Raw genomic sequence first — 12,544 nt, 5'->3', positions numbered from 1 at the left:
ATCTGATGCGAGTGATGTCTTTTGGCTCTACGTGCCCGCCATACTGCGCTCAGTACATTAAAAAAAAGAATGCTTCGGCATACCTTTCGCAACATCCGAGAGCAGTGAAAGCGATTATAAAAAATCATTATGTGGATGATTATCTAGATAGTTTGGACACGGAAGAAGAGGCAGTGTTATTGGCTAAAGAAGCAACTTTATAAGCTTCTTCAAGAAGCTTGGTGATAGGTCAGCAAAAATCTATAAAATTTTCGAAAGTCGAAAAGGACTTAACGTGTCTGAGAAAATTTTAGGAATGTGGTGGTCCCCATCCGAAGATTTGTTTTCATTTAGCTGCATCCCACATAAATTAAAAGATGAAGTCTGGAAAGGTCAAAAAGCACCCACGAAGAGAGTAATTTTAAGGACGCTCATGAGTATCTTTGATCCCCTGGGGCTGATTTCAAATTTCCTGGTACTTCCTTAAATCTTGCTTCAGCAAATATGGCGGAGTAATATAGAATGGGACGAACAAACAAAATTTGAGCATTTCCAAATCTGGTGTCAGTGGCTTCAACTCTTACCGAAAATAGGCATGCTACAAATCAGGAGGCCCTACCTATTCAATATAACTTCCTACGACAAAAGCCACGTCGAGCTTCACACCTTTATAGATGCAAGCTTGTCTGCGTATGCTGCAGTTGCCTATTTGCGTCTCGTAAAAAGGGAACAAATCGAATGTAACTTAGTAGCCTTCAGAACAATAGTCTCTTCCTTGAAACTTATATCAGTTCCACGTCTAGCACTAGAAGCTGCCGTACTTCGAGTGAGATTGGCCAAATCGATCAAAAGAGGATATAGCGTGGAAAGACATAAACGTTATTTTTGGTCAGATTCGAAAACCGCACTTAGTTGGATAGAGAACGACTGTAGGATATTCAAACGATTTGTAGCTTTTAGAGTTAGTGAGATCCTAAAAGAATCTAATCCCAAAGAATGGCAATGGTTCCCAACCGGTGAAAATGTTGCCGATGAGGCCACAAAAATGGAATAACAAACATTTTCTTCAGTCCGATAGTCGTTAGTACAAGGGACCTCTATTCCTATGCCTACCAGAAGATAATTGGCCAAGAGCAATTGATAAGTTCTCCACAAATTAAGAGGTTAGGGTACTTATTCATCAACTCGCCGATCCATCACACATCATTGACTGTGAGAGATTTTCTAAATGGAAGAAACTTAAGAGATCAATGGCACATGTGCTTCGTTTTATTAACCTCGCAAGGAACTATTGGAGGATGTCTCTTTAAACCCAACAGAAATCGTTGCTGCAGAAAACTTCCTTTACGGACTCTGTCAATCTCAATCGTTTTCAAAAGAGTGGTCTGTACTCAAGAAAATCAAGTATTGTAACGCAAAAAACATAAGCCTGGAAAAATCAAGCCCCTTATATCAGACCAGCCCATACATAGACTCAAACAAGTTAATTAGAATTAAAGGTCGTATAGACGCAGCAGAACACGTCAACAATGCTTGCAAAAGACCTATCATCCTGCCTAATAATCACCGGATTACCCTTCTCATAATTCAAGACTACAACGAAGTCCGTCAAATATTCTTCATACCATCACTTAGAGCCACGGTGAAAAAAATCGAACTCGCCTTTCAGGTATGCCAAATTTGTAAAGCAAAACCTGAACACCCATTGATGGCCATCATATGTACCTCCTGCAAGACTCAAGTCATTTACGAATCTATTTTCTTATGTCGGTGTCGATTACTTCGGGCCTATGTTTGTCACCGTGGGGAGACGTCTGGAGAGTTCTATTTACCTGTTTAACTATCAGAGCCATCCATATAGAGGTCACACATATCCTGTCTAGCGACTCCTGTATCCTCGCGATTAAACGCTTTTATTCCAGAATAGGCAAACCTGTTGAGCTATGGAGTGACAACGGCACTAATTTAAAGGGGGCAAACCAAGAACTTAAGAATGAAGTTGCTGGAATATCGAATAGTAACGATCTATCGGAAATTCATCCCACCAGCTTCTCCTCATATGGGACGGAGCTGGGAGCGCTTGGTTCACTCAGTTAAAGAAGCCTTGGGGCAAACAACAACTACTCGAAACCCCAAAGATAAGCTACTCCTAAGTATGATAGCCGAAGTCGAACATATTATCAATTGTAGGCCTTTGACCTACATGTCCCAGTCGAGACTGAAGAGACATTTAACTTTTAAACACTTCTGTGAAATAGATGAGAGTTTTAGTTTGTTTATATGTTTGTCAGATGTTTGTATTAAACAAAATGTTCAAAAGTCATCTATAATGTTAATAAATGAGGGTCGTGGTTGAAATTGCAAAAACCTTAAACTGTTGGAAGGAAAAAGTATTTGAAGCTCTACATTTAAGTCCAGAAAAAGAAACAAAATGAAGTAAAATGTAAACTTCTTCGCGTTTTGATTCCCTATTGGTAGGAATATGTAAGAAGAAACCATTTCTTTCTTTAAGAGAACTCAAAAATGAATTAAACGGATCAGTGACAGCTAAAAAAACAAGAAACATACTTATAGAAGAAGCAAGTCTTCCTGGTAGAAGTCCACGAAAAGTAGCATTTTTTAACCAAGCAAATCATTATACAAAGACTTCCCTTTGCAAACACACACTTACAACGTTCTTATTGGAATAACCTTTTGTGGTCGAATGAAACGAAGATCAATTTTATTATTTCCGATTTAAAAATTCTGAGCAGGCCAAAGGACAAGAATTTTAACTCAAAATACACAAAGAAAACAGTGAAGCACGGTAGTGGGAATATAATGATTTGAGGGTACTTTTCAGCATCTGGTGCAGCTCCAATATTTTGGATCAAAGATAAGATGTGCCATGTGGATTATGTCCACATCTCAAGTTCAGTAATGCTAATATTAACTGAAGAGGAGGTGCCAATCGAATGGGGGTTCATGCAGGATAATGACCCGAATCACCCTTCAAAATTGGCTAACAAATACTTACAACACAAAAATCAATGTTATGGAATTGCCATCACAATCCCTCGGCCCCCAATTGAGCACTTATGGGACATCCTAAAGCGAAGGATTGGAGATTGTAAGACCAAAAAGAAAGACGAGTTGTGGTCGACAATTCAAAGAGAATGGTAGAGAAATGTGCCAAATTAGTAAATTCGATGGGGCGAACAGTGGAGGCAGTTATTAATAATAAGACTTCCACTACAATATACTCAAAGAATTTGAAATACTTTAACCTCTAAGTTACTTTCTTGCTAACTAGTTACTTTTTCATGTCATGAATTTCAAATTCAGATCCTTACTTGGCAAACCTTTACTTTAATTTCGTAGTAGAAAAAGTTAATTACTGAAAACAAAATTACTAATATTGTTAAAAATCTATCTGTTTAGTTTTTATTTTCCTACTCTTCACAAATACCTTTTTATGTGTTAAAAAGAATGAACACGAAGCTTGTTTCTATTATTTTTTCCAGCACTGTATGTACATACATATTTTCAAAACTTGCTCTTAACGGGTTTCGAATAACAGAATGATGAGTAGCCGGATTTAAACAATATGAAATAAAATAATTTTAACTTTCAACGCCTTCTGCAACGTATTCCAACTTGGGGTTTACATTTTTCACTCATATGGCTTTCTGGTTCTGAGATTCATCAATACAAAATTTTTAAAAACTTGAACAGATAAATCTTATGTTTCTGGTAGGCATCATTTTCAATTTATTTTGTTGTAGTTTTTCCTTCGAACAAGTATTGTTTTTAGGCAATTTGAGGAACAAAATTTAAATTGCCATAAGTAAATTATTTTATAGCCATGTTTATGTTTATGCAATTCAACCATATTGTTAAAAATACCTAAATTGTGCTACGATTGTGCTGAGTCAAAAATTAGAAATGATTCGAAACACTTCTGGAAATTTATAAATATTAAAAGAAAGTCTTTAGGGATTCCTAGCTATATGAAGTACTCCAATCGTGTAACTAGTGATATGAACGTTATATGCGATGTTTTTTCCGATTATTTTAAATCTGTTTATTTGCCTTCTGCTCCTTGTGAAAACTCTGATTTTTCGCCATCTTATGCTAAAAATATTGGAAGCCCCTGTCGCACAACTGCGCTGTTTCTTTGGCATTACCGCTCAGCTTGAATTTCAATCAGTCTTTAAAAAATGGCCAGTTTCATTGCTTATATAACTCGTATATTTAAGTCTGGCTCGAAGCAAAATCTGACCATTTATGGGCCTATCTGCAAATTATCAGTGATCCCAAAAAATTTCGAAATGCTTGTCTGTACAAAATTACATTTTTTGTTGAAGATTTAATATCTGATTACCAATATGGTTTTGTTTCTGGAAGATCTACTGCTACAAACCTTTCATTGCTATGCTATTCTGTACTTTGCGGGTATGAAAATGATTTACAGACTGATACTGACATTATCTTTACAGATTTTGCAAGAGCTTTTGATAGAGTTAATCAAAGTATACTAATTTTTAAGCTTTCAAAACTTGGTTTCCATTCTAATTTCATAAAATGGATATCTTCCTTTTTAAAAAATCGGGTTCAATTTGTAAAATTGGGAAAGTTTAAATCCAAAAGTATGTAACTTCAGGTGTTCCACAAGGAAGTGGCTCCTTGTTATTTATCACTTTTATAAATGACAAATTTAATATACATACATATTTGAAGTTTCTTATGTTCTTTTTTGTTAGAACGAATACTTTTTTACTTTCCATCAAGGACTCTCCGCTCTAAATTTCATTTGCAAGAGACTTTTAAAAGAAGTAATTATAGTAGAAACGAAACGTTTGCACGTTGCATAAGAGAAACGAATTCTCTGTTAAGGTTATAGATATTTTTTCTAATATTTCAAGAGATGTTTTAAAAAAAATGTTATTTCTAATTTGTTATCGCAATCTGTTTTTAGATTCTAATTTGTTATCGCAATCTGTTTTGTAGTTAAGATTTATCTATTGCTACCATTATTATTTATTTTTATTTTGTACATATAGGTACTTACATGTGTACATATATTTAAATTAATTATTATATTAACTTTTTAAAGTAGTCTATAAGAGTTGTACTTTGTTTGATGAAATAAATTAAAACATTACACTGATTTTGATTAAACCTACTAAAATTCAAATTTAATGTTTCTACATTCGCTCTCCTTTAAAGTTTTCAAAATTATTCCCTTTGCTAAGATTTTCGATCTCAAAGTATACAAACAAAGTATACGAACTTTTCATAGCACTTTCCTATTTATAGCTCGCAATTTTCCTGAAATCAACTTGTCCCATATTTGCTCCTCATATAATTTTATTTTTGTTCCAAACGATCTTAATAATACAATCGGACTTATCACAGCTCCCGTGGGAGGTAAAGTGTTACAGCTTTTATACAAACAAATATATTTGTCCCAATCTTCTATATTTGAATTTGGTAAATAAGGGTATCTAAAGTTTTGAATTCAGTTCTTATTAGGACTGAAACAATGCTCCTTTCTTACTTACTTACTTAAGGTGGCGCTACAGTCTGGGACCTGGGCCTCAACAAACATGCGTCTCCAGCCAGCTCGGTCCCTAGCTAGCTTTCTCCAGTTTCGCACGCCAAGTTGGTTGAGGTCTTACCCACCTGAATTCCCCAACCTGAGTCGCGGTCTTCCTCTACTGCGCCTACCCTCGGGATTGGATTCGAAGACCTTCCGGGCTGAAGCGTTGATCTCCATTCGCTCTACATGACCCAGCCATCTAAGCCGTTCCTTTCTCCTTCGTTCAAATTTGTCTCTAATATTTTGTTTATTAACCTTGGTTCTCTTATTGACTATTTAAATACAATCGCAGTTTTATTGATCTGCAAGATCAATGTAAAATTCTTTCAATTAAAAAGCGCACAAGGGTTTTATGTAAAATTATTGTTATATATTTTACTCATATTTTAAATAAAAACAATCAAACACGCAACAGAGGTTAAAAGTTTATCAACATTTATGGGATTTTTAAATAATCAATAATTTATTCGTCTCATTGTCGAGAGCTTTATGATGAGTGAATTTCATCTTATCGTCTATCAGATCGCACTTGTATTATTTATATTATCTATGTAAACACCACCTTCAAACCAACTTTATAATCCGATCCTGTCATTCCATTCCAATTCCAAAATCCAACATTATTGAACAGCAATTAGTTAGAAATACAAATAATAAAAAAAAAAACAATAGAAGATGGTATAGTAGGGATAGGGGTTGTTGATATTCTTTTTAATTTCTATCGATATTCACGATGCACATGAATTGATCCAGAAAATTTTGTATTACCCGAAGACATTGATCCAGAACGATGTATGACTCTGGCAGTGCCATCGACTTGTGTGTTTCTATCTTGACTCTTCCATAGTTTTGCAACAGCTTCGGCAATAAGTTCTGTATTTTCTTCGTCATGTTCGGCGGTAATAGTGAAATCGAATTGACGTTTATGACGTTTCAGGGGTTGACCCAAACCAAAAGCAAGTGAGATTAAAATTATGATCAAGAATAAAAAAGTAGTTCCTCTTTTCCACAGCATTGCGAATGATTTTTTGTATACTTTCCCAAGCGATCTAATTTGAACTGAGATGAATTTATAGCGTTCGATCATTCAGAAGAGATAAACAAAAGCTCGAGGCAGATTTAACTACAAGAAAAAAATCAACTGCTGTGAAAGCTTTTTTTTATTTTTCTGCTTCGAAGTTCTTAGTGTTGATGGAAACAAAAAAAATTCACTTTAAATTATTTACAATTGGGGTTCTTTGATCTGTGCTGGTGGCCAATCCCATTGTTTGGCTGGAGCAGGCTTTACTAGAGATTCCCATGGCTTCCAACCGAGCATTTTACGTGCAAGAATAAGTTCATTTTCAGCTTGGACAATTAGTTCTTCAACTTGACCACAACCAATTGCTTTTTCAAGAGCTGGGATATCTTTTGTCTGGAACATTAATATTGTCATTATTAAAGGGCTACAAATGCAATTATTAACTACTTACAGAATTAACCAAGTTAGCACGTTCGGTTACAATTTTTTCGGTGTACTTGCGATAGGCAGCATCTGATGGCATCTTTGTTAAAGCTCTTTGGATCTTTCCATATAATACAGATAGTACATGGTGAGGATTATGGCAAACGGCCAATCCTGTTAGGCCAGTTGACTTGAATTGGAAATAAGTAAATTGGTTAGGAATTGGATTTCCAAATAAGGTTATTGAGTTATGATGACATAACAACAACATTGCAAAATAACGGGAAGAAATGTTGATAGTTCAGGGATAATAAACCCTTTGAAGTTTGTTTACTTACCGCTTTAAGAACCTTGGACATTATGTTTATTTTGTTAGCACAATGTTCTTTTCTAATTTAATTATTTTGGTCAAAATAAACCAATTTACAAGTTGGCTGTCCGACCGTAAACGTAATTTTTTAATTTGCAAAGTGACGTTTGGCGTTTCGAGAATTGTCAAACAAATTTTTAAGTGATGCCAGAAAAAAATAAATCAGCACAGGGTGGTGTTTTTAATACCACCTTTTCGGATTTGTTTTGAGATCAATAAGTGTAGATGTGCTTAAGCCAATATTATTATATTATTTTTAGCAATTTATGGCACCAGTTATAGCTATCATTGGTTTTCGTCACTGAAAACAAACATTGGATTTTATTGACAGGTCGCTTATAGCTATCATTAAAAATATCTGTCATTGAAAAAAAATTCCTGATTGAAATCCAATGTAAAATTTATCCTGACAGAAATCTGTCATTGAAATTGTGTAAAATTTAAACACAAATCAGGGGAACGATTCGTTTTAGTTTTGAAGAGAAAAGTATCAGCAAATAGGAAAACACATTTTTAGGGTAAAATAAATGAGTAATTAAACTTTTTTCTCAAAAACAATTCTTTGTGTGATTTCCGATCGATCAGTATAAAATTTTCATTTCTAATCAAAGGGAAACACCATCGAATATCGATTCGAAAAATTTCCCGGATTGATTTCAATGATAGCTATAACTGACCCCTAAGGGCAAAGGAATATTTATTTCAACTTTTAACATGAAACACATGCAACCATGGTTTATTTTGACTTTTCCTCTTGTTTTCAATTGTGTTCACTTTTAAAATAATTTTTGATTTGGTTATATAGCTTAATTTAAACTTTCCCTTTTACTACATTATTTTTATTCCATTTCAACAGTTTTTATAAAGTCAGAATGGTATTTCTTGTGTTATAGTATTTATTTTTCTTATTATATAGGTCGACGTGTGTCAATGACATCTGGACAGCCACTCCAATCTAACCTAACGTAGGTCGAAGAAAACAATAGTTCTAGTTTTGTCATTTAAATATAAGGAGACTTTGTGCTAAATCCGGTATTTCAGATTTTTTGGTTACTTGTTTATGATGTGATTTCAAGCTAAACGAGTTTTCTTCATTTTGACCTTAACCCGTCTCTTTATACCCAATACTTTCCGAAGTATAATTTTATGGCAAATTGTCTATTTTTGATATTTTATTATTAATTCCGTCCATTTTTGGTAAAAGAATGTATTTAAACAAATTTTTGAACAACTGTATTCTGAAAACCTTTACAGCTACAGGAACAACATTAAGTTTATTTATATAAAATTGTTGTATTAAAAAAAAAACGTTCAGTGTAAAAATATAACTTAGCCGTTTTTTTATTTATGGACATGTTGCGTTTGGTTCTCGAAGTTAATTGGACAACATCATAAACAGATAACCAACAAATCAGAACTACAGAATTTAACGCATGGTTTACACTCAATTTGTGTAAGTGAAAGTGAAATAAAAACATAAATTATTTAAAATTAATTTTGTTTCTGTTTACATTGTTACTAAGAACCACATTTTGGAACTTCTTTTGGCTTTTCTTTACAACCAAGAATGCTCTAAAAGGATTTGAAATGAAATCCATTTTCGTCACTTTCAGTATTTAACCAGTGTATGAAATATTTAAAGCGTTGTTTGCCAATGAAATATTAAGCAAAATTAACTTATTACCTCACCACCATAATAAACACAAACAGAATATTTGGGCAGGTTCAGAAAACATAAGAGACTTCATTTGCAGTCAACTTCATTCTTTGAACGTAAATTTTGACCAAGAAACTTGTTAGATTTTCAAGTGTCATGAATTTCAAATTTAGAACTTTACTTCGCAAACCACTATTTTATGTTCATTGTACAAAAACTACCAAAAACATTATTGTCTAAAAAAATACTCCTCAGCCAAGCTACAAGTCCATCACGATTTGTATTTTTTATTTTAAAGAAATATTACTTATTTTCTTTCAAAATTGACAAGGAAAGCATTTACAGAAAACATTGAATGAAGTTGTGCAGAAAATAAATAAATCATAGAGTAATAAATTTCAGCTTTCAGTTGAATGAAAAAGCATGATCAACTGTCATTTTGATAGAAGTAGACTTTACTTAATAGACAGGGAGATTTTCCTTGACTAACTTTTCATTAAAGTTGCCTTAATTCGAAGGTAATTTCTTGGCAGCTGGCCAATCAAAGGCTAGAAACTTGCCTTACTTTCAAGTCCCTTATGGCGTCTGAACCTGCCCATTGGCAGGGACTTTATTTGCAGTCAACAGCATTCCTTGAACGTAAAATTTGACCAAGGCATCTAGATAGATTTTGATGTGTCATAAATTTCAAGCTTATACCTTTACTTCACCAAATTCTATCTTGACTTCATCGTACAAAAATTACCAACAATATTATTGTCTTTGAAACACTCCTCAGATAAGCTACAAGTCCACCACGACTTGTATTTTGTATTGTAAATAAATATTACTTATTTCTTTTTCAATTTGACAAGTAATCCTTTTTCACGTTGACTAAGGAAGCAATATTGAGTCGCAAAATGTGAACAAATGCTATGAGATTCTTAATAGCATTACCACGTTTAAATGCTTGAAGGCTAAGACCAAACCAAACAAAATTGCGAAGAAAGTGATTTTAAAATAGATTCTTATATTCATATGTATTTACGATCCAACTTTTTCGTGAACAAGGATTTATTAAATTTATCAAATGTATAGGATAAGAAAAAATGAAAAACTCTGCAATATCAATGTATTATTTTTAGTAATGGGAGATTATACAAAAGTTGGGTAACTCGATGTCATCACTCGATATACAAAGTTTTATTATATTTTATTGAGATTACAATTTATTTTTAAAACAATGGTCGCATTCACAAAGCTAGTGGCTACGTAGTCAAGGGATTCTAATTGGCTAAATCTAACTACAAAAGTAGTTAAAATTTCCCCTCCGACGTAGTGTAAGAAATTCGGCTACAAAGTTAGTGGATGATTTTGACGTTTCACAATCAGCTGCTCGGTAAAAACGCATGAATTCAAAATAAAATACATAAATCGTTCATCATTTAAATATAAATCATTCAAGTTGTGTCTTAAATTTGATTATATTGAATTTAAAACACAAAAGATAAGGTAAAGTTATCAAATCAAAAATGTTTCTTATTTTATATATTTGCATTTGTCAACAATATGACTGTTCGTGACTTCAAAGACGAAGGCGCAAGTCCCTTGGCGACAGAAAAATAAACTGGCAACACCTGCGGAAAAGATGAAATACAGCCGTCTCGCTCATCAGGCGCTTTCTGTCAACTACTAAATAATCTTCTTTTATTTTTATTTTTTGTTCTTTTGTTCACTCTCACTCTTGTTTTGAATTTACTAGTGACTGGTTGTGGCTCTTATTTCAAATTAATAATTAACTTACTCTTGAATAAATATTAAAGTTGTATAAAGTGTTTAGAGTATATAGGGAAGATAATAAAACAATTAATTTCCAATAATAACTTTCATTCCTCTGCGTGTGTGAAAACTAAATTTCATACAATGACAGCTTCAGATTGACTAGCTTTGTAGTGTAGTTTTGCATTCACAAAGCTAGTTGAATTTTGACTACGTAGCCACTAGCTTTGTGAATGCGCCCAATGAAAAGACCGTTATTTGGTCACCCAATTGCAGTTACTCATTTTGAATAGAAGTTATTAAAAATTCACAAATAGTTCTTTAAACGTCAGCCCTTTGGCATGTCACAACCCTGAAAACCAACAATTGAGTAGCTGTCTAGTAAAAATTATCATTGATTTGAGAAAACTTATCAATTTACTACAATCTGTGATGTATTGTGTATATAGTTAAATATATACTACATCTTTTATAATACAGTGTTCTTCACTTTATTTTAAAAAATTGGAAATTTTATGTTCAGTTTCATTCGTCATAGTGTGTTATTAAAATTGTGTTATTAAAATTTAAAATTCGTGCGAAATATCGCCGACTCATCGTCAAATCTTTATTTTTATTTTTAAATTTTAATGTTGGTAATAAAATTAGTTGTGGGCCGCACAATTTGACGGCCACCATCACCAGAGTTTGGGTTATGTTTGTTGACTATACCCGTGCTAAGCCAGTCAACATGTCAGTCCTATGGCGAGTCGTTATTTTTTTGTTAATCTAAAATTTATTTTTATTTATTCATATTTTTCTTTGATTTGTTAAAATGTAGTTTGTTTATATTCCCAATTACAAAAAACAACATTAGTTTTGATTATAATCTCAAATTTCGTATTTTTCGTCAGTCCTATATTAAGTAAAACTATGTGATAGTTGTAAAAGATAAGTGAATAACGTTAGGTTAAATGTCAAAAGTCTGTTTTGAAAACTGATACCTATAGTATTTTCTCCCAGTATTACATATTAATAATTATTTTTAATTCTTACCAAATGATTTTAAGTTATCATTATTAAATCCTAAGAGATTTTTACTAATTTGTATAAAATTCCAATATAATACTTTCAAAACCCTGTATACTCGTCAGTTCCCTGGCAGTCAAATTCTGAAATTTTCAAATATCTTACAATGTATTCAAAAAAGTGACTGGCCCGATTGGAAACAATATATTAATAAGATTAGCTGTCATATACACCCGAATTTGTAGAAGTTTGATTTCATAACTATCTTAAACAAAATATCCTCAAAAGTTACCCAACTTTTGTGTAATCACCCTTATATAATAAATGCTTATTCAAATGACTATACTAAAGACAATTTTGACCATGCCAAACAGTAAGTTATTTTTAACATTGTCTCGAAATTACTGATTCTTCGAAAAGTCTGCCTTTATAATTGAATAGGTGCGTTTTTTTGTCTAATCCATATAAATTATAGACGATAAACGTTAAGACTGTAAATCGAAGCCCAGATGTTTTTTTTTGTGTCTTATAATCATTTATCTTGCATTCTAAATAATGTCGACGTATCTGATTTCAGAATGTTTTTCAACTGTTCTACTTTAACTATTTTTTCTGGATAATAATAATTTTTTTTGCAAAACACTGTTTGTTTATTTGAAAAGTAGAACTAGTCACGTTCAGAATACTTTTCCATAAACAAAGTGTTATCTGAAAGTTTGATGGTCTGTGAAAGATTATTCCCATAAA

At 32.8% G+C, this 12,544-nt stretch overlaps 1 protein-coding gene across 1 annotated transcript; it reads right to left on the bottom strand.

The window, feature by feature from the left end:
• Positions 1-6,702: 6,702 nt before the first annotated feature.
• Positions 6,703-7,484, bottom strand: LOC129945366 (NADH dehydrogenase [ubiquinone] 1 alpha subcomplex subunit 5). Its single transcript, XM_056055055.1, has 3 exons — positions 7,343-7,484; positions 7,033-7,194; positions 6,703-6,974 (listed from the first exon to the last, which is right to left on the bottom strand). Exons 1-3 carry the CDS (start codon positions 7,361-7,363, stop codon positions 6,783-6,785), a joined length of 375 nt encoding a protein of 124 aa, XP_055911030.1. The 5' UTR covers positions 7,364-7,484; the 3' UTR covers positions 6,703-6,782.
• Between the last annotated feature and the right edge of the window lie 5,060 nt (positions 7,485-12,544).

Source organism: Eupeodes corollae, chromosome 2 (genome assembly GCF_945859685.1).
Source record: "Eupeodes corollae chromosome 2, idEupCoro1.1, whole genome shotgun sequence".
NCBI lineage: Eukaryota > Metazoa > Arthropoda > Insecta > Diptera > Syrphidae > Eupeodes > Eupeodes corollae.
This window is presented reverse-complemented; position numbering and strand designations above follow the sequence as displayed.